The 24,490-nt window shown below is 36.5% G+C and overlaps 1 protein-coding gene across 2 annotated transcripts in view; it reads right to left on the reverse strand.

The window, feature by feature from the left end:
- Nucleotides 1-24,490, reverse strand: part of LOC128986481 (POU domain, class 2, transcription factor 1-like) — a 90,247-nt gene that overhangs the window by 33,614 nt on the left and 32,143 nt on the right. For both annotated transcript variants that reach the window (XM_054406878.1, XM_054406879.1), the window contains exons 3-6: nucleotides 4,727-4,831; nucleotides 4,293-4,364; nucleotides 4,005-4,067; nucleotides 3,770-3,838 (exon numbers count right to left, since the gene is read on the reverse strand). In XM_054406878.1, the coding sequence (XP_054262853.1) occupies nucleotides 3,770-3,838; nucleotides 4,005-4,067; nucleotides 4,293-4,364; nucleotides 4,727-4,831 (309 nt within the window). The remainder of the gene's footprint in view (nucleotides 1-3,769; nucleotides 3,839-4,004; nucleotides 4,068-4,292; nucleotides 4,365-4,726; nucleotides 4,832-24,490) is intronic.

A 24,490-nucleotide genomic window follows, 5' to 3' on the forward strand; every position in this document is an offset into this window, starting at 1 on the left:
TAAAGGGCATTCAAATTACTGTGAAATTGAAATGCTTTCTTTTGCGCTCCTATATAAAGTCCTCTGTATATACATTGGTCTTTAGATGGGCTATTTCTTGTTTCACTAGTCAAAGAACACTATAAAACAGGATGGACATTTTACGTAAGATTTCATTTATGAAATAAAATAAAATGTACTTTATTGTACAATTTAGAACATACACAGCCATTTTGTGTTTATAAACACATTTAAAACGTCTTATGATACGATAGGATTTAGACTTATATTTTGTAACGAACAAAGTTCAGGGGAAAGAGTAGACAAATTATGAATACGTGAAAAGCTTTCTCCAAATATATTTAGGTATACAATAACGACCACTGATGTACAGTAATACTAAATCTAAAGCACAAGGGAACCTTAATTTTTTTAAATAATTAAACACAATTAATTGTGTTAGTAGGATATACTGTAGACTACAGTAATTTTATATAAGTTTATGGAGTAAAGTTAAACTGACATAAGGTTATGATTTAAGAGTTTTGACGAAAGTATTAGAAATTTAAATATTCTCACTTGTTTAGTTAAGTACATTTTAACCAGACATGTTTATTCGTTCTTACGGTGGAAATAAAAGTCGAGGAAGGCACTTTTAAGTATCAAAATAGTCTAATATCAAAAATTTTAAAATTTGAAAAGATTTAAAAGGTTTGAAGAACAAGACACTAAAACAAATCTTAAAACATACAAATCTCAAATATATCTCTATAGATATTTGTAGCGTTTTTAGTACACGACACGCGCTGAGCTTACTGTGATCAAGTCTGGTAAAATGTTGCCCAGCTTCCAACACGGAGTCGAAACTAATGAAGTAATGAGAACATTATGACTCATCCCCCGCTGGGCGTTCACGACTCTTTTTGTCCTAATTGCAAGTATCCAGGGGTTAATTAGAATGTTAGTTGCTGCCGATGCTATCAGGGCGATAATTGCCTTGTTTTGGACCGTCTAGCGCGTGGACTTTGTGGTAGCGACTACCATCTGGACCACGGACTACCTCAGGGGCGCGGTATGGCACCGGTTTTCTTTTTGTTGGTTTCCATTTTTGCAATGATTAGGGGGTTAGGAGGTTAATCTCAAATTCTTATAGTTGAAAAAGGTTTATATATAAACCCTTATGCAAGGTTTGGTGAGTATATTTATAATTAAAGTAGTAGTAGAGTAGCCTACTTATAATCAAAGAAAGGTTGTAAGCGAACTAAAGGAAATTCGTGAATTATTAAACCATGAGTGTTTATTTTAGAGATTGCTAAAACCGGGAGTATTTAATAGAGGAATAGATTAGTAGCTGATTAGTTATATTAGTTTAATAACAATCTGTTGGTCGCCGGTTAGATAGTGAGAAAAGTTAGTAGCTGTTTATAGTTTTGAAAACGAACGCAATGCTTTTAGTAAACGAATTATAGAACATTTAATATTTCAGTCAGTACCAAATCTACGTAATATTACATCAATGCATGGCATGACATTAGTGTGTAGTAAAACATACTAGTATTTATGGCATATTATAACTTCGACGTTTTTCCCCGTTAAACATATTTCAAGTATTCATTCAACACTATACACACTGTCGTAAGAGGACATAAGCGCCCTTTCAACATTAACAACCCAAATAAAGCAAGAACTCCCTCCCCGGTTTCAAGAAGCGAGGTTATGATTCAGCAGTGATTGCCAATGATCCTTCATAAATCACACAAGTGCGGAAAAAAGCGGGAACAAGTGTTAAAAGATTGAAAGGGGGAGGGCCGATCGGGATATTGGCTGTAAACGGCTTTATGGTCTTCGTTTTCATTGTAGTACACGGGTTATAACTCATACACACCTGCCGCCGTTGCTTGATCTCTGTATTCGTCCAGTCTAGACGTTCTTACATCCTTTAAGGTCCTTTTTACAGTATTTCGTAAATATTACCAAGTATATTAGGCACACTACTCTTTACAAATGGTGCTGGGTAGCTGGTCGTAGTGCTCAACAAAAATTCTGAAGATCGCCGGTTCAATCCTGAGCAAAAGCCAGTGACTTGATAGTTCAAAAGCGTGACCATTTGTCCTTGATCATTATGCTTTTCAATTATCCTGGGTGGAGAAGAAGCTCATCTTCTTTAGCAAAGCTACACAATCTGTGCATCCATACCAGCTTAAATACGAACCCAAAGACCATCGCTACTTAATTGAATTGTGAGTGATCAACTATATCCAATGACAGATCCGATGACCAACGGTTACATGATGGTTGACAAAAAACTGATGACCATGATATAATAAGATATTCGATAAGTGATCATGGGCCACTAAGCATAATAGAATAAGATATTGATGAACGAATTTCCAAACATTGGAAAACTCTCTTCTGACATGAGTTTACTTGTCTTGATCAATATCAGTCTTAAGCAGGCTATACGTTGGTGTCGCGTGGAAGCAGATGTTTTGCCTTTGGAAAGGTTGACATCAAAAAGCGTCTTTGACACTCAAGTGAGGCTGTGAGGTTAGTTAAGCGAAGAGGAAGAACACCTGAGGGTCTCCAATCTCAAGGAGAAGCAGATGACACGTCAAAGACGTTAAAAGTTCATCTTGAGCCACGGGTGCTTCCTGGCATGTAAGGGGATTAAGGAATTCATGATGAACTTGTCAAGAATAAAGGTACGTGGCATTTTTACTTTGTTACCAATTTAAGCTTGACTAATAAGAAGTGTAGTCTAAATTATATTTAGATGCATGTTATTTTGGTAGTAACACTACTGTGACATGACTATTCCAAGTCCTTGTTAATTTTGCAGTTAGTTTTCAAATAATAAAAAACCCTTAGCTTACCATCAATGGAGTTTGCTACTATGAAGTACAATTTCTTTCACATACCACCACGAAGAAATATTGTGTTTCATAAAAATACATACTGAATATTTAAATATTGAAAGAAAGGTATTTATATCAACTAACTTTCATAGTATGCAAAACTGAAGGTAGAATATAGAACGAAGCACACTATTACAAGATCATTCCACTATGTTCTCTGTGTTATAGAGATGGGTGATATACTTTAGTATTCACAGTCGATGATTACCTTTTAAATCTGTTTAAATTATATATAGTAGAATGAATAACAGTTTAGCCACACTTTACATAGTAATCGCAGCTATTTCCATTTCATAGAGCCCAAACCTAAAATGAAAACTCCCCCACCCAGGGACTATGAAGGTTATTGAGTGTTTCAAAAAGTCCTTGAAAAACCCGCCCTCTTTCACCATAGTGGCCAAAGTGGTGGGAACTTGAATTAAGTTAACTTTAAATAAAGAACACTTTGACGCCCCTCTATTCAAATTGAGTTTTCTCCCGGCCAAGTGCCCTTATTGCCGCGGCCTTTTTCGTCCCTAAGGACGTTCGATTGCAGGGTCAAGAAGGGGTGTTACTTCGCAAGGGTTATTGAAAAACTAATTATCTACTAACACCGGGCATTACTTAAAGTATGTGTCTAGTTTACAATCTTTTAGATTGTTCCAATGTATACCCTGTGTGCTTGTGACTTATTCATACTACCCTACACTCTCTTTCTATATTATCTTTAGCAGTAATATTGAACAATTTCAAAGAAAATACAGTCTTAATTTCAAAAATAGGACACAATAATGTTCCTAGAGATGGTTTTTAGCTATTTGTTTTTGTTGAAGTTGATGTATTTCAAGTAGTTTAATGGGTATGAACAAATCTTTACATTGTAACAAATAATTTACCTGAAGGAGATGTAGGCAGACCTTTGGCGTGGAGAGTGGATTGTTTGTCTCCCTCTTGCTTGTTCCAGTCTGAAAAATCAAATGGAACCGTCTTTTCAACAAGTTAGAGCACGATCAAGTTTCTAGATATGATTTATTGTTTAGCCTTGTTCCTTTAGAATTTGGAAGATACACTTTTGCATTGTTACAAGTGTAATTCTACAAAGAAATCCTAAAATTGCAAGAAGTCATTTACCTGAAGGCAGGCCAAGAATGGCGTGGAGGGCGGCTTGTTTCTCCTCCACTTGCTTGTTCCAGTCTGAAAAATCGAATGAAGCCGTATTTTCAAAAAGGTTGTAGCACGGCTATGTTTCTAAAGATAATTTATTCTTTGATCTTAATACGTTTGGCTTCGGTTTTATTTCAAGTATTTGTTAAAGTATAGTCAACAGTCTGGTTAGTACTCGTCTGATTTTGGTAGATGTATTTTGGTGTATTTTTGAAAGTGTAATTCTATGATACAATATTGTAAACACGCATTTACCTGAAGGAGGTGTAGGTAGGCCAAGTCTTGCGTGGAGGGCAGCTTTTTTGTCATCCTCTTGTTTGAGCCAGTCTGAAAAATTAAACGGAGCCATCTTTTTAACACATTGGAGCACGATTATGTTCCTAGAGATGAATTATTATTGAGTTTCATTTTGAATGTTTTAAACCAAGTATTCTATCTGTGTACCCGAGAGGTTGTAAAGCTCACCTTCAAATCCAGAGCCACTGATTCGACTCCAAACGCAATCGTTACTAAACTCAGATGCTATTGTCATTGGGTTTTCAATTAATGGTGCTGACAAAAACTCGACGTTAGATAGTAACAAGACCAGGGTTTGGATCGTTCCCTCACAAAAAATTCCAATGCTGGGGAAACATAATTATAAAGTGTAATTCTATTATAAAATCCTAGTATTTTAAGCATTCATTTACCTGAAGGAGGTGTAGGCAGGCCAAGCCTTGCGTGAAGGGCGGCTTTCCTCTCATCTTCCTGTTTTATCCAGTGGTTCTCCTCCTTCAACCAAGGTAACTGGGCGCCTGCAACAGAAAACAAAAGTTAGATAAATGGAAATAAGAATAATTTATCTTACAGTGGAGCAGACTCTACAAAGTGTTGAAGAGTTTGTCGGTTTGTGGAAACCGGCCGAAAAGAATGTTGATGACGTTCATAGCCAACAAAATCTTTCAGTAAAACTAGTTACTTTAGTTTCTTTTCTTCAATTCCAAATGTGAAATTGTTTCAAATCTTCAAACACAGGTACGTAAGTCAACCTTTCTGTCAAACCATCTAATTGCTTTACTTTCTTTCACTACCACCAAGCATTTCACATCATAAGCTCCATTACAAAATGCCAACTGACAAGCAACTAATTACTACCTAAAGGCCTTTCCAGTCCAATAGACACGGCGGATCAGACCGGACCAATCAGAATCGCAAAAAGTAGAACGCATTGACAAACATGGCGCAGACTTTATAGAATCATCGAGGTTTCCTGGAAGAGAAATCTGCATCGTTGCTAAGGACATCGTGAAATGCGGAATCATTAGCGATTTTAATTGTTTGAGCGATTGTAGGCAGTCAGGGATAAATCGTTTCGCGGAAAGGTTAATTGTAGATTGCTGAACGAGAGCAACTATGATCCGGTAAACGGTCACGCACACAACGCGACGTGGAATACGCAAAGAGTTGATGAAGGTTTTCTTCTGCGGATGTCCGGAGACTGCAAGAGAGTCAAGCTCACCGAAATATTGACATTTTAATTTCATTCTAAATAGTTATTTTTTCTAACTTATTTTTTTAGGATTGCACATTGCAAGAAACTCAATCAATTTTTAGGGTGACTTTTGATATTTGGTGATAATGTTTCTAATGGAGATAGACAATTCTGTATACACCGGAGATGGAGAAACTAGGTACTCTAAACTGCAACAAAAGCAAGAATATAGATACAGATTTTTCAACAAACTCAGTCGCAGAATCAAATCGACGTAAATTACGTAACACGAACCAACCCAGAGCAGACGTGACTGAACATTCATTTCCCCGGACGGAAAACACTAAAACGTCAACAATAGATTAAATGAGTTTCGTCTCAGTTTTAATTAAGGCGATATTATGCCTCGCTCCATTCCTTCATGCAAAACCAAATCCGAACATTTATTGCCCACCTGTTTATGAACTGAAAACTTATGAGTCATAACAAAGGTGTTGCGGATTCGAAGAAACCCCGTAAACGCGTTGAAGACTGTTATCACCATCTCTGGAGAGGACTGGAGCGAGGCCGTTATTCCGCGAACGCCGTAAACCGTTCGATATCGTTTTCCGGGACTGCGCTGGACAGTCAATTGACACGGCTCTTGAAAAAAGTTGACACTGAACTCTTGGTCAAGGAGGTTTTACGTTGAAGATCGTGAATTAAAATAAGATCAACAACTCCTTACACTTGACGAGTAGAATGAGTTCATAAAATTGATTGCGCAAAACAATTTTTTCGAAGTAGGCAAGTAGGAACAGGGAGTGATCATGGTGCAGTAATCACACAAGACCGTAAAATTCAAAACTGAAATGAAGATTGGTACAGTTTTCAATAAATTACTTCATGTACTGATTGATTGCCATACTACCTTGCTATGCAGAGATTTTGGACGACGCATGAATGCATATTCAGTGGCAATACAAAGGAGGTTCTATACACTCCTAATGACCGAGACATTCCTATATACCATCGGAGACCTAACCGCAGGCTCTGACCTTGACTACGGTTTATTAATTGTCCTCGCATAATTAACCCAGATATCGCATTGTCCGAAGTTGCCAGTCATCTTGTGTCTGACCTTGTCCTGCTGCGGACTACCGAGGAAAGCCTTTGGTAGCAGACTAATAGACCATCGGCTAGTTTGAGATGTCAACCAAACATTTTCTAATATTTTACTATTCCCAAAGCTGGACATCTAGCTCGAACACAATCGATTATAATCGAAGTCAATCATCTCGGGTATGACCTTGTCTTTGTGTGAATACCAAGAAGAAAGTACCGACATGCTATCATTAATCTGTGCAATATTCAAAATATTTTTCACTTCTTTCTACAAATGTGGTCAACCAGCTTCGTCACGATCGATTAAGAAGCAATATGACTCATATTCAGTTAGTGAGTGACCATAGGGGATCTTAGTTGGTGGAGGGGGGGGGGTGTAGTGGACAACAATTAGGGTGGTCAGCTGACGACGTCCAACAATCAATATGGGGGTGGAGGGAGGGCCGTCATCTGCTCGGGAACATCATCTGCGGGCTGGACCTTTGAAATATCTGCTGAAAGTAGGGGTGGTTCGGCTTTATAAAGTGTGAGGTGTGGACTTTGTCAGTTTTTCAACGATTGTGAATAGTCTAATTTTATCATGATGGTGAGGTGTAGGCTTAAAATAATTTAACTTGATTTTTTATAGTTAGTAAAAGATTAGACGTATATAATTTACAATAAATAGATTAGGCCATAAACTATGTTTGTCTGAAATTGAAATGTCTGAAGAAGGCAGTGATGCTGAAATAGCCGTAACATGTGTTAAACCCCTTTAAAGCTGGTTCACGAAGGTAGTTTACTGATTTAGTCACAGGATCAGCTCAAGGCCTACAAATTATAGATTTGAATTACAATTGGAAATGATGATATAATCCATTATAAACGTTGCGTAAATATGTTGTTCACCAATGACATTTTTCATATGAATTCAGTAAACGTTGTATGAATTTATTCAATAGTGGGTTTCAAAAAAATATTTGATAAAAATTAATAACTTATCACAACATGTTTTACCTAATAACAATATATATTCACCTACATAATAAAAGCTTTTGGTGAGGAAAAAAGTAGTTATTGACCAAGACAAAATAATTCAACGTATCTTTTAAAACTTCTCTTCGAATTTGTAAACACAAGCAAAAAGTAAGAGTGCTCCAGTAAGACGTTTTCCACACCTTTGTCTGAGATAAACTAACGAAAGTCGCCTTTGCCAACCTTTGAGCGAAGAATGTTTTTGAAGGGCAGTAGTTGAATAATGGAGCAGGGAGTCTTCTTTTAATCTGCCAAAAACATTCGATGACAAGATGGCGGCCGCTATTTCCTTATTGAGGAGGTGCACTTTGAATAGAACGAAATCAGGATGGCAAACAAAATCAAGTTAAATCAGCAAAGAAAAGCTTTGAAGCCCAATTGGATTCAGCGCGGCGCGGAATTGTGGACGCCTTTGTCCTCTTATCTATTCTTTACACGGCACTTTTTACTGCGGTCCTCATTCTCTAAACAAGACGTCTCTTTGTAGGTAAAGAAATTTGGGTTGGTAAACTGAGGTTGACGTTCGTTTGGGCTTGGAACATTGGAGAATTACAAAATGTTGCGAGAATTCAAACCTTCATACGTTAAGGATTTTTTATAGTTTTTATAGACAATCATATTATGAAAAGTGTATTTAACTTCTTATTGTTTATAATTTCTATACGTTTGTCTTTTGTACTTATATATTTTTGAAAACAACTATATTAGGCAAGCTATAACACCGAAACTTTATAGCCAGCCAGAAATATAGATATCTAGGATAAAAAAGTTATACCTAAGTGGCAAAGAGATTCGTCCTAAGGTTTACTCTGTTGGAGAATGAATTCTGGTCAACACATACAAAAATAAGGGTTGGCAAAATTAACTCGCAAAATATTTTCCTAAACAAAATGATTATAAAGAACTTGAAGAAGTTGTAAAGTATAAAATGGATGTTTAGGTGGATAATAGATGTGCTACAAAATATAAGTTCTACGGTAATAGGGTAAGAAGCAAATTTTCTATGGAGGAAACTCCCGTGCATCACATAAATAATGTTCTACAGATGCTGTACACAAAAATGGGGTCCAGACACACGTTTAGTGGTTATTTCCTGAGAAGTGAGCTTTCTAGCAAAACACAAATAAACTCTTACATAATATATCAGGTATACAACTCCTACAAAAGTAAATAGAGCTTCTAAACAGGAAATAGAGATTGAGGTTCTAAACGGGAAATAGATATTCTACACGAGGAAATAGAACGAGCCGCACGAGGCGCGCATGCGCAGCCCCACGGCACGGGCAACCCTTGCTGAATAGCAGCCGCCACCCGACCTGGGGATAAAAGAATCACTAATGTAGCAGCACTATTGTCGTCTCCTTCTTCATTTATATCAAAGGAAGTAACGACCAAAGGGTTTGCACCTGCGGCGTACACGCGGTAACCAATGGCGTAACCCTGTAACGTACAGCGCACCCTTCACCGCACCCCTAGCACGGGCCAATCGTGTTTGCATACGCAAGGGTTGAACATTTGCATCCCTCCCAGCTGCGATGGAGGATTTGAATTTTAATGGAGGTTAAAAAACTACGTACGTTAAGGGAAGTAACCAGTACTGCTCACCCCTTCGCCGCACCCCTAGCACGGGCCAATCGTTTGCATACGCAAGGGTTGAACATTTGCATCCCTCCCAGCTGCGATGGAGGATTTGAATTTTAATGGAGGTTAAAAAACTACGTACGTTAAGGGAAGTAACCAGTACTGCTCACCCCTTCGCCGCACCCCTAGCACGGGCCAATCGTTTGCATACGCAAGGGTTGAACATTTGCATCCCTCCCAGCTGCGATGGAGGATTTGAATTTTAATGGAGGTTAAAAAACTACGTACGTTAAGGGAAGTAACCAGTACTGCTCACCCCTTCGCCGCACCCCTAGCACGGGCCAATCGTTTGCATACGCAAGGGTTGAACATTTGCATCCCCCCCAGCTGCGATGGAGGATTTGAATTTTAATGGAGGTTAAAAAACTACGTACGTTAAGGGAAGTAACCAGTACTGCTCACCCCTTCGCCGCACCCCTAGCACGGGCCAATCGTGTTTGCATACGCAATGGTTGAACATTTGCATCCCTCCCAGCTGCGATGGAGGATTTGGATTTTAATGGAGGCTAAAAAACAACGTACGTTAAGGGAAGTAAGCAGTACTGCTCACCCCTTCACCGCACCCCTAGCACGGGCCAATCGTTTGCATACGCAAGGGTTGAACATTTGCATCCCTCCCAGCTGCGATGGAGGATTTGAATATTTTTAATGGCGGTTCAAAACTGTATAGAAATAGACAGTTCCGATATTCGGATATTTGTTAAACGGTTTTATTTGGTAATAATACTAATTTAAGAGTTATAAACGTACATAACTTACTGCTACATATAGTGGCAATGGAGGCATTTACGTTACATTAAATTCTATTTTTAAATAAAATTGAACCTTTTTCATAAGGAAAACATTTGGGAGGAAGATTATTATTTTTACTAAGCCAATGTATACGGTTAGTTCAAATTTCCACGATAATATAAATAATAAATATATTCCAGGGGTAAGTGTATTGGATGATGTGATGCTTCCGATGTAGCTATTTTCCTCATGTCATCTCGTACCTAATCTCGTTCTTGTGCGAATATCTATGCGAATTAAAGTATTTGTGTTTAACAATTTCTTAAAAAACAAAGGAATTGTCAAAAATGCAAACAGATTATATCGACAAACATACCAATGTGAGTCCTGGCCTCAATAAAACAGCATGATACGTCAACATCTTAGAATTTATACTAAAATATTGATCAGAGCAATAGCTAGGGGAAAAATTAAACTCCGGAATAGTTTTAAACATGCTACATTGTCTCCTACAAAACACTTAGACACTAATTACTAATTTCTATTTCGTGCAACACTTAATGGAACGGGGTTGTGTGTAACAGCGCGAACGCATACATAAGTCATTCCCATAATGCATTCACCGAGTTATATTGCGAACAATAAAACGAATAATTGGCCAACTAACTCCGTGTTAGAAAGTTGCGGGTAGTAACTATGATATTTGCGCCGGAAAATAAAACAATACTTTATAGGCAATTAGGGTTTATGCGTCGGTTTCCGGGCTAACTTAGATTGAACTTTCCCTCCCGGGGTTACAGGCACGTAAAATAATCGGGAATGCGTGGAAAGCGGTTACTGTAGTGCGGAATGGAGTGATTTGTGATAGATTCTGTGACGAACGCGTAGATCAACTGTAATGAATTTCGAAAATTGCATAACGCTTGTCTACTTCCTGTAAACTTTCCTCTGTACTCTAGTATTTGATCAAATAGAAATAAGACTCATGAATAATAAGTTAGTATAGTAAGTTGAATGAATAGTAAGTTTTTGGTACATGATCGTACTAGTTGAAAATGATGGTACAAATCTTCATTTAATTCAATCTCACCACTCTACTGAGGATATGGTGCCTAACAAAGAGAAAACTGACGCTTCTGTGATTCTGTTTTGAGTAAAAAAAGTCTAAAAGTAGTTTTTTGATGGTTTAAAACTGGATCCAGACGCTCTTTAACATTGGGTTTTAAACATAGTCTGAATTAAGGGGGTTCTACTCGGTCAATTCAAGATGGCGACTAAACATGCTCTAATGTTCCTAAAATTAATTTGTTTCCAATGATTGTGTGCTTGTTACGCTCTTAAAATTTAAGAGCTTACAGTGGGTGGAGCAAATATAATTTATAACTATTATTTAGAAGTTAAAATCGCATGTAAAGACTAATTTGCACATTTTCCAAATGATTTTGTAAATACCTAAAGAAACAATTACGAGGTTTCAGTTCAACCAATGAATAGTTTCGATCCTTGTGGACATTTTACAGTTTATTTCAACTCGATTAACACTTTAATAATGCCAAGAGGTTCTTTTTAGTAGGACCATGTTTACGCGGAAACAGCCGGTTGGTGGAACCTTCTTAAGAATCAGCTGATCCTAGTCAGTAACAAAAACTAACTTCACTTCAATCACTACTTCCTTAAAATACGTTATCTTTATGTTACAAATTAAATTCAAAGTCGTATATTTCACTCTACAGGCGTTATAAAAATTACATTTTCGTTACAACGCTTTTCCCTCGATTCTTCACACTACTTTGCTATGTTTCAAATACTTAACACGCACGGTGTCCCCTCGAATCTTTTTCACGAGAGCGCGAAACAATCGTCCTGATTTTTGGCGGAGATAAAAAATCCATTTGGGAATTGTGCGCACGCCCCTCCCTCGCGGGTGATACATTACCATAGTAAAGGGTTGGTAATGCTACATAATGTATAGCCTGGTGTAGTAATTCGACACAAGGCGGGTACGGCACATATGGCTCCTCATTGGCTAATTCTGCAATAATGTGAACAAATCATGCACTCTGTAACGTATAGGGGGCGTTAGTGACATTGAGTGACGTAACAGGATCGAAGAGTAATACGAGAGGCACAAGTAATGGGGTTCAAATTCAGGGTGAGTAAAATGGTTGTGAGATCAAATTGGCAAGATAAATGGAGATGATGTTTAGGTTAGGTTATAAGTAACACGATCTATGAAAAATGAGTTAATATGATTAAAATACAGTATGTGAGAACATTTGGCTACGGGGTTACGAATCAGGGGGATTTTGCTAAGTCATAACTCATTTATTGAACCAAAATAACATATACAACATTTGCATTGGTCATGTCAATTAATAGAACTAAAATTAAAATAAACAATAGACAATGTTGCTTCAATAAAACAATACCAATTACTTCTTCAACAAAAAAAACTAACTAACTAAACCCATCAGCGACACAATCTCGAACACTGTAGTAACCCTTGGCCAAGAGTATTTTTTTGAATTGCTTTTTAAAGCTGTTCAAGTCCGACTCCAGCTGAAGGGAGGGAGGGAAGAGATTAAAAAGTTTAATGCCATTGTAATGAAAGTGTATCTTGAAAAATGTAGTTGAATGAGATGGCAATTTAAGATGAGAATTGTTACGTAGTGAATAGGAATGTGTAAGTGAAGATTGGTATTGGTGTAAGTTTTTTTTAATGAGAATCAAAGTTTCCAAAATGTATATTATCTAACAAGTGACCAAACGGTTTACACCTTAGTTTTCAGGGGGAAATTGTAGCTACCAATTTTGTTTGAGAAACAGAAATTATTTACATTTCCACTCTATAAACGGGGTTTTATCAAATATGAATGAGTTGAACTGTTTTCAATTAAAGATTGACAGCTAAGTCGTTCTACAGACGTTACTAAATGTTTTGTAAGTTTAAAATATGCCATTTTGATACAATAATTAAAAATATGCCATAATGAGAGTGGCATTTTAGCTTATGATGTACTATGAGTAAGTTTTAATTACTTAATCAAAGATTATCAAAAACGATTTCTATACATTGAAAGAATGGGGAATATGAATACTTAAAACTTAAGCTAGAAGAATTAAATCCATTTTACTATAAACATCTTCAAGGTAATCGAAGCGTAAATCAGTTTGAATAATACAATTCAAACTGTATTTGATCGTAACCCGTCATTACAAACCAGCCCCAATGGCACGGGTGACGTTTAATCTATCAACACTGGGGTACCTACGACATACGGGGTCGTATTGTGCACAGTTTGTTTTGGTTCTACCCCTTCCATCCCCCAGCACGTGCCACCTGGAGCCACTGCTGGAGCTGGAGTCTGAGCACACAAAATGGCGGACGTTTCCGTTAACTGGAGAAAAAAGTCACAGAACGACCGTTGAACTGATTAACCGTGTAAGGTAAAGGATAAGGTGACGTCGACAATAGAATTAAATAAAGACTGTACATTTTTGGAATAACGAATTTTGAAAAGATTTTTATTAGTAAACGAGTTTCCTAGAGAGAATAGCAAATGAGTGTAAAGTTTCTTAAGTTCTTAAGTTGATATATTGTTTGCGTTATGGTACAACGGATTTCTATGTACGTTACTATAGAAAAACACATGTGTTTCATTAGAGCAATCGTTGCATTCAAAACTACAACAGTTTATAAGAACCCCGAATAGGTCCTATAGAAATTAAGCAATTGAAATATTATGTGTCATTTTTATCGTTCCACAGGATATTAAATATAAGTGAGATGTTTGTCAGCTGTATATTTTAATAACGTACAATAGGTAATGGCAATTATGCACTTAAGTAGTACAATATGTGGTAAAACCAGCTTTCTCTCCTATGATCGTACAAGATGGTGTATAAAAAACGTGTTTGGTTTACTTTGAGCAGTTTTTAATATAAAAAAATATAAAAAAAACTAGGAAGGTTTAAAATAAAAGCTATACATGCCCAAGCCTTTGTGAAAATAATCAACAAATAAACTCAAAGCATGTTTTGAAGAGAATTGCAACAATCTGTGCATGTAGGCCTATAGATATAATCCTTGTAGACATACATTTCTGGAAGTTTCCAGAAGTTGAGACCTTCGATCCAAACAATTGGCTTAATTTATCAGCAAAAAACTTGGGGTAGTGAATAAATGAATAATCGAGGGCGCAAAACGTGGGAACTCCGGGGTAAAAAATGTTCCGTAAAACAGGAAAGCAAGTGCGAATCTTCCCACGGGTAGCAGTTGGGGTCCGCAAGTGCATTTTTTGATCAAAAACTTCCTTTCCGCCCCTAATGTAACCTACATTCCCCCCGCCGCGACCCGTCTTTTTGAGCTAAAAAACTCGTAGTTCTATAGAATCGCGAAATCTCTTTGCTGGAAATAAAAAGCACCTTTTTAACCCGAAATCGCGCTATTCTTCTTACAGGAGGGTGCGCCGAGCACTCAGTTCTACCCTCGTGGTAAAAAACGCCTTTCCCATTCCGCGGAATTTCTCACCATTAAAAAATCCGTTGGAGCCGTAAAAAGCCGCGACCCTACCGTTTTTTAAAATCTGGAAAGACTATTGCGCGGGATTATGCAGTAGATTCCCACAGTCGATGTCACCGTTCGGGCGGGAAAAAAGTCAAAATGGCGACGCAACAATCTCCGGTGAGTAGCTCTGCGAAATATGAAATTTGCAAATTGTCACCAGTAATCAATTCAAGATGGCGGCGGAGGAAAATTGTTTATTCCGGTTGCGCACAAAAACAGTTTCCCGTAATGAGAAGGTTGCTGCATGCCATTTCGTCGCGGAAAAAACTTGGGCATCCCGTCAAACGCCGCCGCGCCAAGTCTGCGCCTTTTTTGGACTCTTGTTGTCAATCGGAAATTATTTATTTAGTATCGTAATTCTTCTGCCTCCGATTTACTTGGCTATTTTCGTTGCATTGTTGTTACAGTATACAACAAAGCTTTTTTGACTTGCGGTGTAATACGTAAACATATACCTACAGTTTACTGATACGATGTAGTCTTAGAAACGATGAATAGTGTAATTAAATTTGCGTATGTTCTATACAATTTTGTTAGAACATTCTACATACTTAAAAATTCATCAGTACCTAATTCAAACAGTTTAAAATAATTTAAGGTAAATACAAATCTAAGAAGAAAATTAGTTTCATTTTAAGATTACGTAATTCGCATTTGATAAAATATATGCAAATTTTAAATTGACGAAACTTGTCATACCTTAAACATATGTGGCATTGGCAGCTAAACAGCAGCACAAAAATCAAAAGCTCTATTTTAGGCTGCCAACTGTTTAAATAACCCTGCTATGAGTCTAATAAGCATATAATCCAGGAGCGAATGCGTTTGAGTCTTCTATTGTTGTATCAGCTGCAAGACTTCAGCTGGCTTCGAAGAAACCCGCCTTTCACCAGCACATGCACAACCACTGTTGCTAATTATTAAACAGCTGTGCTGCTATTTTTGACTATACTTTGAAGCGATAATTATTTTCATAGCAAATGAGGACGTCGAAGGAATGTCTGAATAGATATAGAAACAATGTGAACGTGACTAAATTATGATACTGCGACATTTAGGGGCTACTGGAAGTTTTAAAATATAATTTGATCTAGTGGCTAGAACCGGAACTTCTTTGCTAGGGACCCGAGAACCTAAAGAACACCGAGCACCATTATTTCAAGAATAGATTTTTTATAACTACAGTGTTATGTATTCAATGCCTATAAAGTGACAATATTGTTCGGAGCCTACCTGGAACTTGGGATTAATTGATCTAATAAGGATTTTAGGATTAAGGATATGAAAAGGATGTGTATTGGAAAAAGTAATAGTGATAGTAACAATTGTTCATTATAATATGGCCAGTTGCAATTTACATATTATTGTAACAATTATTTTTAAGAATGTTTGTTTAAAAAATATTTAATTTTTATTATTTCATTGTGGGTATATTACTACAGTACTATTAAAATTGATGGAAAATGTCGGCTTTTAAAACAGAATTTTACACTTGAATTCATGAAATACTGATATTAAACTACTAATACGTAAAGAAATAGTCACCCACTGTTTAGTTTCAAACATATTTCTAAAAAAAATACAACAAATTAAAACACTCATTCCACTAAGGACAAATGCATTACGTGACCTAAAGGTCCAAATGTTTGTTTCAATCTGTCAGTTCCCTTCAACAGAAATCTTCAATAAACCAGCAAATCTAGTCTTACAGAAAATAAATATTGTAACAAAATAAAGAGGGGGTTCGCCTGGCTGAACAAAGGGACTGATTGTGCACATATTGTACAAAATGTGGAACACACAAGCAAGTCTCGTGGAAACTACCCTTGGAATCTTGTATTATAAAGTGACACATTGAACGGTTCATACAAGCATTGTGGTAAATTGCACATTAAATTGTAAGTGGATGGTACAAACTATATTTATAAATCGCGATTCCAAAATATGTCTCACCTTTTGTTTTATCAATACAAACAATAACTTAATGTGTACCGGGGGAAAGTTATTCAATTTTTATCACGCAATAATTGTAAAATTGGATACTACGCTTAAATAGTACCTATTGAAAGATGAAACGAAATGTAAGTGAAATATAAGTACCCTATGGGAAATATTTAAGCTATACCTATGAATACTAAACATTAAATACAGTATAGTTTAATATAATGATTCTTATAAAGTTAAATCGTCAAAAAAATAACATGGGGTATTGCATCTACATTTTAACTCAACTCACAAGTTTAGAACTTTTAAACCAACAAAAAAGGGTATATAATTCCACATGCTATACACATAACCTATATATAATATTAATAATATTTCAAACTTTTAATGAGCGTATTCTTTTAAATTCACGGTTTACAATTTACAATGATACATAATAAAGAAACATATAAGTCGAATAAGTTTAAATTAGGATTATACGACGTAAATTTACACCACAAACATTACCTCAATCGGAAAAAAATTATAAAACCTTGTAAAAATACTATCGATTGAATTTCAAAAAATTTATAGATAACAATATACACAAGGCAGTTGACTCACCCGTTAGCCTGGAGTACAGACTGACGTCATCACCGGGAAAGTTTCTCCAGCAGCCGACAATCATGATCAAGATGTCGCAGGCTAAGTTCACATCCAGACGAGGTGCCACTTTATTAAATCACGTACAGTCTCAATATTTGCAAGCAGCACACAACCGGCGGGCCCGCGCTTATGATTGGCAAATGAAAGATTGCCCCCTCCCCACCACCCCGCGCGGCGTTTCTACCCCTCGTTTTTTGGCCCGTGCCGCTCCGAGGGGCGAATATTGGGTAATATTACAAGCAAAGGGTTTCCGCCGGATATCATAACTGCTAAAATTTTGTCTTTTATTTTGCCGCGCGATTATTCTACAACAGATGTTGTACCGTTAGGCCCGTGCCGACGAGGGCCATATGGGAGGTTTTGGAATTGGTAATTACCTTTGTGTGTGGTAAATACTGGAAATGCAGTTGGAAAGTAAAATATATTTTGACATTGGAAGAGAAAATACAAAAGTAACGCAGAAAAAGCTAAGTAGTTAATAGGATTTGTATATTTGTTTCCTGAACAGTTTGGAAATTGTTAAAACTTATTTCCTAACAGGAAAAACTATTAAAAACAAAAGTATATCATATTCTGACAAAACAAGACGGAATACACAAATATTGCAAACAATCTAAAAATTAAAATACGAAAATGGGCACATTTTGTGTAAAACGTGGGTAACTGATGATTTGTCGCGATTAAATCTGATGTTAAGATTTTTTCTAAGATAATAATTTTAACTAAGAACTAATCCTAAAAGATCTAGCATTAGGCCTATATTCCTTTCCTTTCTACAAGAAACCTAAAACCTCAAAAGTGTGAAAATCTGCTTTACATTAAAAATGTAAGCTAAAAATTTATGCAAAGAATTTAAATGCCCAGTCCAGTATGCGTTAACCTCTTTACATACAACATTCCCTAGTCCTTATATAACACACAACTTGCTTTGTGCACTCGCTCCAAACGCTCCCGTCGTAAACGCTAAATATGCGCGGAATAATAACCAAATGCGGTATCTCGGTATCTTCCGTAGGAAATTACTTTATAACTTCCCATAATGAAGACGTATAGACGCTCCCTCTATAATTTATATGACGTAAACCGCAGTACTTCATTACGTCATTCCTATGCAAATAGTTACACTGGTGTTGAGTAGCTAATTATTTTTTTCTAAAAGTGCAACATTGAGCGATAACGCGATAGTAAACGATGATGCGAAAAACGATAAACGATCGTCAGCTCTCGTTAGGAAGACTTGTGCTGCGACAATGGATCGTCAGCGGCAGCGCTGCGAAAGCGGAAAATTCTCGAGAAATTAGCATTTAATTGTGAAACCCCTCTTGCATAACCTCGTTCACTTATCAGATGGTTGTCAGCTGATAAGGGGGACTCATCATTTTATGACTATTTTAAAACTCACACCTCCTGATTTATACGTCCTGTTTTCTCTGGTACGTTTCTCTTCAACATTGGCAGGTAAATCAGTGCCGAGAAAAAATGTTTTGATTGTTTTATAAGAGTACAACTTTGTTTCGCAAAAATATTGGTAAAACCAATGAAAGGTCGTATTGCGGAATAACCTTAAATAAAAAACTCTTGTAGTGTTTTGTGTATTTGCGAGAACTTAGAAAAAGTTATACAATATTATGAGTCCATTCCACACAACCCAATTCTGTCTGAAAATGTTCAAAAGATTCTTTCCTGTAAAAATGTATTGTTGAATATGTAAATCCGTCATCATAGTAGATTTTTTATAAAACAAAATGGCTTTCCACTTACTTATTAACTAGCAGTACATTGTACATTATCAGAAAAATTTTCTTTAGCATCTCACACTAAAATTTCCATTAAAAAAAACGGTGAAAAAGTAAAAATATCCAAATTAAAAAATTTGAATTTATTCCAACTCAATTTTAATATAACAATTTTGCGTTTGGAAAATATCGAAAAGGGTCAAGATTTGCGGGGGCGGTGTGTTTATTCTGAGGGAGAGGGTTTGCATACAGCCGCCTGAAGGGGCAATATCCAAGGTAAGTCCCCGATCCCCCGCCCACTCATATTATCATACTAATGAAAGCGCACAAAGCGGCTCTCCAACTCGAAATCGAATTTCGCTCCGTTATCGGTCACCATTCAGCCCTCTTTTTGTTAGAAATTGGAGAGTCTGTGCAGATTAATTCACAAAACCCTCCCAAACCTTTCAATTTCCTGCAGGCCGGTGTTGCTTTATATTTTATCGCAGGGCGACGATGTCTTTTGTTGTTGATAAGGGCTGTCGCTTTGGATTGTTTTGATTGTGCGATTTCGATTTCTTCAGGAGTTTTTGGTTGAATGTACAATGAATTAAAGGAAGTATTAAATTTGTAATGGAATTGTTTGGAAGAATATTAAGGATTGGTTGTAAGTTATTTAACAAGGGAATTTCACAAAAAAATCATAACTTTACAGCACATAAAAATGAACTAATAATTCAGAAATTTACAGAACACCTCTTTCTAAATAATAAATATATGAAATAATTGAAGAAAAAATCGTAAAAGGAAGGTTGAACAAAGTTTAAGATATTCTGACAAAATAAGACATAATATACACAAAAAACCTACAATAACATTAAATTTGCATATTTTTGTACCCTTGGACAAGTTTAGGAAATTCTTAAGCTTATGGCTTGTGAACAGCAAAAGCCAATCAGGACAAAAACAAAGAACACAATAAAATAGAAAAAAACAATACAAAAAATTCTACTCATCGAAAACTAATAAAATATGCTTTCAAGAAAACATACATTTTCTGCACTACTCTGCAATAGAAGGAAAGTTCCAACTTCAGGGAAAGCGACACGACCGGAGACGAGAGCAGCGGACGGTAAAACGAACAAATCACTTCAAAATAGATTGCGATCGCGGCTCGAACTCATATACACCGCGATAATAGAAGGCATAAATCGGCGAGCACATTAATTGTAGTAATTATGTAACCCCCTGACCCCCCTATGCTAACCACTTGGTGACGGCCCCCGGGGGGGTCTCGGATTGAATCCGAATCACGCGATAGTCCTTTCAATTATATACTGAGGAATTATAACATTATGCATGGAATGTCCGGAACCCCATCGATTCTAGAATGGAAATTTATTTAAAATAGGAGCCGCAAATGTTTTGGGTCACGAGTGTTTTCTGGCGCCGAAACTGTGGCATTGTTTGGATGTGGGAAAACGTGTGTCAGCGTCCGAGGCAAGTTATTGTAGGTTGGGAAGGAACCTACGAGAACCAGTTGGTGAAGATTTCCAGCGAAATCCATGTTTCTAGCTGGTGTAACCGTCAGGGCTGTAGTAGGCTGATGGGGCTGTATCACAAAAGTGATAGGTCATAAACACGTGTGGATTGTAACTTTTCCGATTGCCATTAGAGGTCTTACCTAAAAATTGTAATCTAATGAGATTAAATTATTCTTCAATTACTTAGTTTAGTATAGAGAAGTGTCTATAACAATTCTGGAAATCAATGTGGGGTTTTTTATTGCAATCAGTCGGGTCACCACCTGGAAATTAATATCTTTCAACTAAAACGTCAGGACATTTTTCTACTTAGGAAGACTTTTGATCTGTATGGACCAATTTTATATTCCAATAAAAAATTAATGTGAGCCTCTTACAGATAGTTAATGTCACAAAAAGATGCTTCATAAAAGTGTTCCTTTCAGTTCGCCATGTTTACGAATTTGGCTTAGTCAGAAATCACCAAACGACAGTTTCAATTACTCCTCTGAATAAATTCAGCCACGTTAGTTTTTTTCTTAAAACTTGCAACACCTGTAACATAGAGTGGAATAAAAAGTTACAGTCATAGCACGGCCCCCTTTAACTACAGGCCGCGGCCAGCGAGAATTGGCAACGTCGCACTGAGCATTAACTCCCGGCCATTTCACCATTACGGTAGTACGAAACTAGTGGTCGTGGTTTAAATATACTGCATTTTTACACCCTTACAATTGAGATAAAATTTTGAAATTTTGTACAGAGCTAGGGAATAAACCCTTCATGCCAATGGTATGGTTTTGAAAATTAAAATTTTATTTGGTAGTACATATATATATTTTTAAAATTAACACAATAGAAAATTTTTGGAATAGTGAAGTGAAAAAGTTAGTCGCCTACTAAAATTTTTGTTTGTTGGTCAGAGAAGTTTCGTCTGTAAGAAAGTTGTAGATAATTAAATATACTTTAATTTTTGTATTTAACTTTTCTTTCTATCATGCTTAGTTTTGTTAAAATTTTGGGTTGAACAGAGTGACCAAATCTCAGTTTTATGGCACGGCGCGGCGAGTAGCGCTGCTCGCAACTGTATTGTAGTATCGCATAGCTAATAATTAATTAATGTAGGCCAACTGAATTATTTCAAGCATTTTAATATGCCTTTTGGTTATCCACAAGAATATTACTGCACGACTTAATGTCTTCATAATTAAATACCGTAGCCTAAAACAAAAATGCCTTTTCCTTTTAGTTTTAATAATTTTGCTGTAGTTTATTATGAATTTTAAGTAAGTGTTTTATTTACACGTTATTATGTAGTATTATGAGAAATAAACCATTATAATAACTAATCCATTGATAATATTCTTGCAACAGACAATCGGAAGTTGGGGCTACCGAAAACTTTTAATTTAGCGCTCATCAACCAATAGTGGCGTGGCGACCACCATCTTCATTGAATTAGGTGGAATTAGCGAATAACTAAAATTAGCGACAACCTGTACCTATAATTAGCGTGCAGTTGTTCTTCTGTGTTGGCTGGTTTTTAGTGACTAGTGGTTTTTATGTCAGATATCGATATTTTAGAAATAGCTGAAACTGTTTGAATTTTTGGAATAAATAATTTGAAGGAAATAGTATCAAAAATTATTTTGAGAATGAGCAATATTTTTTAAATATCTACACGAAAGTAAAAAAGACCAAAATAATAGCCAATGTAACCATTGAAAAATGTCAATCCTTTCTTGAATAAAATAACTTTATTTATTGCTTTTGTTAATTTTTACTTTGTATAGTAAACGTCATCATTCCAATGATAAAACAATAGCTTACACAGAAGCTGTAACTAAATAACATTGCAGATAGGATTTATATTTTAAGTGTTTAACAATTAATAAATCATATAGAGTAAATACGTAGAAGAGACGGAAGAAAACTACAATCATGCGCCTACTTATACGTTCAATCATGTTCAATGTACCGTAAAAGGTTTTAATAAATATTGTATTACATTCTTGCATTGACACGAAAGCCTCACATAATTATTTACTCCTTTTCCTACACATCAGTGTTAACAGATATAAAACATCTAAATTAATAGATAATTCGCGTGCTTGTTCCAATCCTCCGCGGCGCGAGCGCGAGCGTTCACTGGTGTTGTGGTGAAGCGTAGCTTAGCCATCCAGCCATCCGATGCGGTGTTGCCACTTCGAACGCCGCGGCCTGTAGTTAAAGGAGGCCGTGGTCATAGTCAAAGATCATAGTAAAACGAAATAATCTCAATAGGAATACATTGTTGAACAGCTGATCGTGCCTATGACGTCACGACATCAGCTGACCACTGTCACCTGGCTGACCATTCCCATTGTGTTTTACGCCGCAGTTCACACCGCCACGGTACAGCGGCCAGTGGATCGTCCATTATGTTTTTGCTCCTCTACTTAAGTAGTTAAAGATATTCAAAGGGGCCGATTTTACGCCACGTTAGATGCAAATCGAATCCGCCCGATGCCAGCGACTGAGTAAAACCGAACATCAATTCTATGGAGCTATAGAATTTATTAATGTCGCATGTGCAAAAGTGAAAAAGGTTCTCAAGATTATATTCAAAACTATGAAAAATCTTAGGAAGTTTTACAAATTAACTTGAGAAGTTTCTTCGCACAAAACTAACCTAGTTCTACGAACATGAATATTTGTGATTTTGAATACACACAAACAGCCATCGTAATCGTAGGTAACGAAAGTTTGGTTGACCATCAAATTCGTGATACAAACATAACGAACGTTCTTCTGAAAATGTTTAAAGTTTCATAATTCTTCTTAGATACTGTAGCTAAATTTCCAACCGTCCTAGAAATCACACGTTCTCTGCTACAACATTTTTCGTACTTATTCATAAAATCGAGACACGAACATTGTCAAATTTTTTATGGGAGTGTGAAAAATGACAGTAATTTTTTCCAAAAACACCAAAATAATAAAATCACGTCTTTTGCCAAAAACAACGATTCCGTACGTCCTACTACAATTACAGTCCCAATTAAGATTTCCCAAGCCAGCATATCACTTGTGAAATAACGATTTACATAATTAGTGTACACACTGAAGTGAGGTAGCGAAATTAACTAGATGCAAGCCTAATCTGTCCAGGGGTTGACCCATGATGAACTTTGCTAATTGAAAACTGACAATTAGAAATGCTAACGAGCTCCAGGGTGTTCTGCAATTATCCAGTTGCCTCTGGTACGTGAGCCATTGTTTTTACTGGATCGTGGTTCTTATAATGGCGATGGTTGAATTAAACTAATTAATTTCGGCAACTGTTTATTATTGTTTGTCGTTAAGGTGTAACTGTAGGATGTTGCAGCTATATTATAAATTGAATTGTCATTGCAAATCCTCAGGGAGCGAACACTTTCGGGAATTCGTAATGATTTGGAAAACCTCATTTCTAGTTTAACTTTGGAAAATTTGTTGTGAAAAGGTTTAACAGTGTTTTTATATCGCGTGAATCACAACAGGACGCAGAAAGAAAACAATCTAAATCCAATGCAGTATGGACGTCAGTGGAAAATTGTTTTTACCGTAATGTTGGTAATGGATCCTAAACGAGAGCTCTGGAGTATTGCTGGAAGGTAGACCTCATGAGTCAGCGAATGTGCAAAAAGAAGGTAGGATAGTGTAACAAGCGGTTTCGTAAGCTAATTGGTCTGTATACTCAACTTTACTGCAGAGAATGAAGTCAACAATTTTCCTTATAAAAAATATGTAGTTGTTGTTCTTGAAGTGACAAATTATTATTCCTCAATCCAACGGAGGAAGATATGCTTGGATTACAAATTATAGGACTGAAAGTCAACGACTTTTCTAAGTACAAATAAAGGGATATGGTGTAAGGTTTTAGACTAAATTTCCATTCCTCAATGCTACGGTTAGGGGTGTTGATATTACACTGAAATGAAGCAACTTACAAACAAATTCACAAAAACAATTTTCTTACTACACCACCCTTCAAAATGCAATACAATTTTAGAATCCCGAAGTCATTTCAACGAAATAATGGCTAAGTTTTAGAAATTTGAAAATTTTTTACTTCC

The sequence above is a fragment of the Macrosteles quadrilineatus genome, unplaced genomic scaffold (assembly GCF_028750875.1).
Source record: "Macrosteles quadrilineatus isolate MER2022 unplaced genomic scaffold, UCM_ALF_1.0 Scaffold_2__2_contigs__length_208266976, whole genome shotgun sequence".
Lineage (NCBI taxonomy): Eukaryota > Metazoa > Arthropoda > Insecta > Hemiptera > Cicadellidae > Macrosteles > Macrosteles quadrilineatus.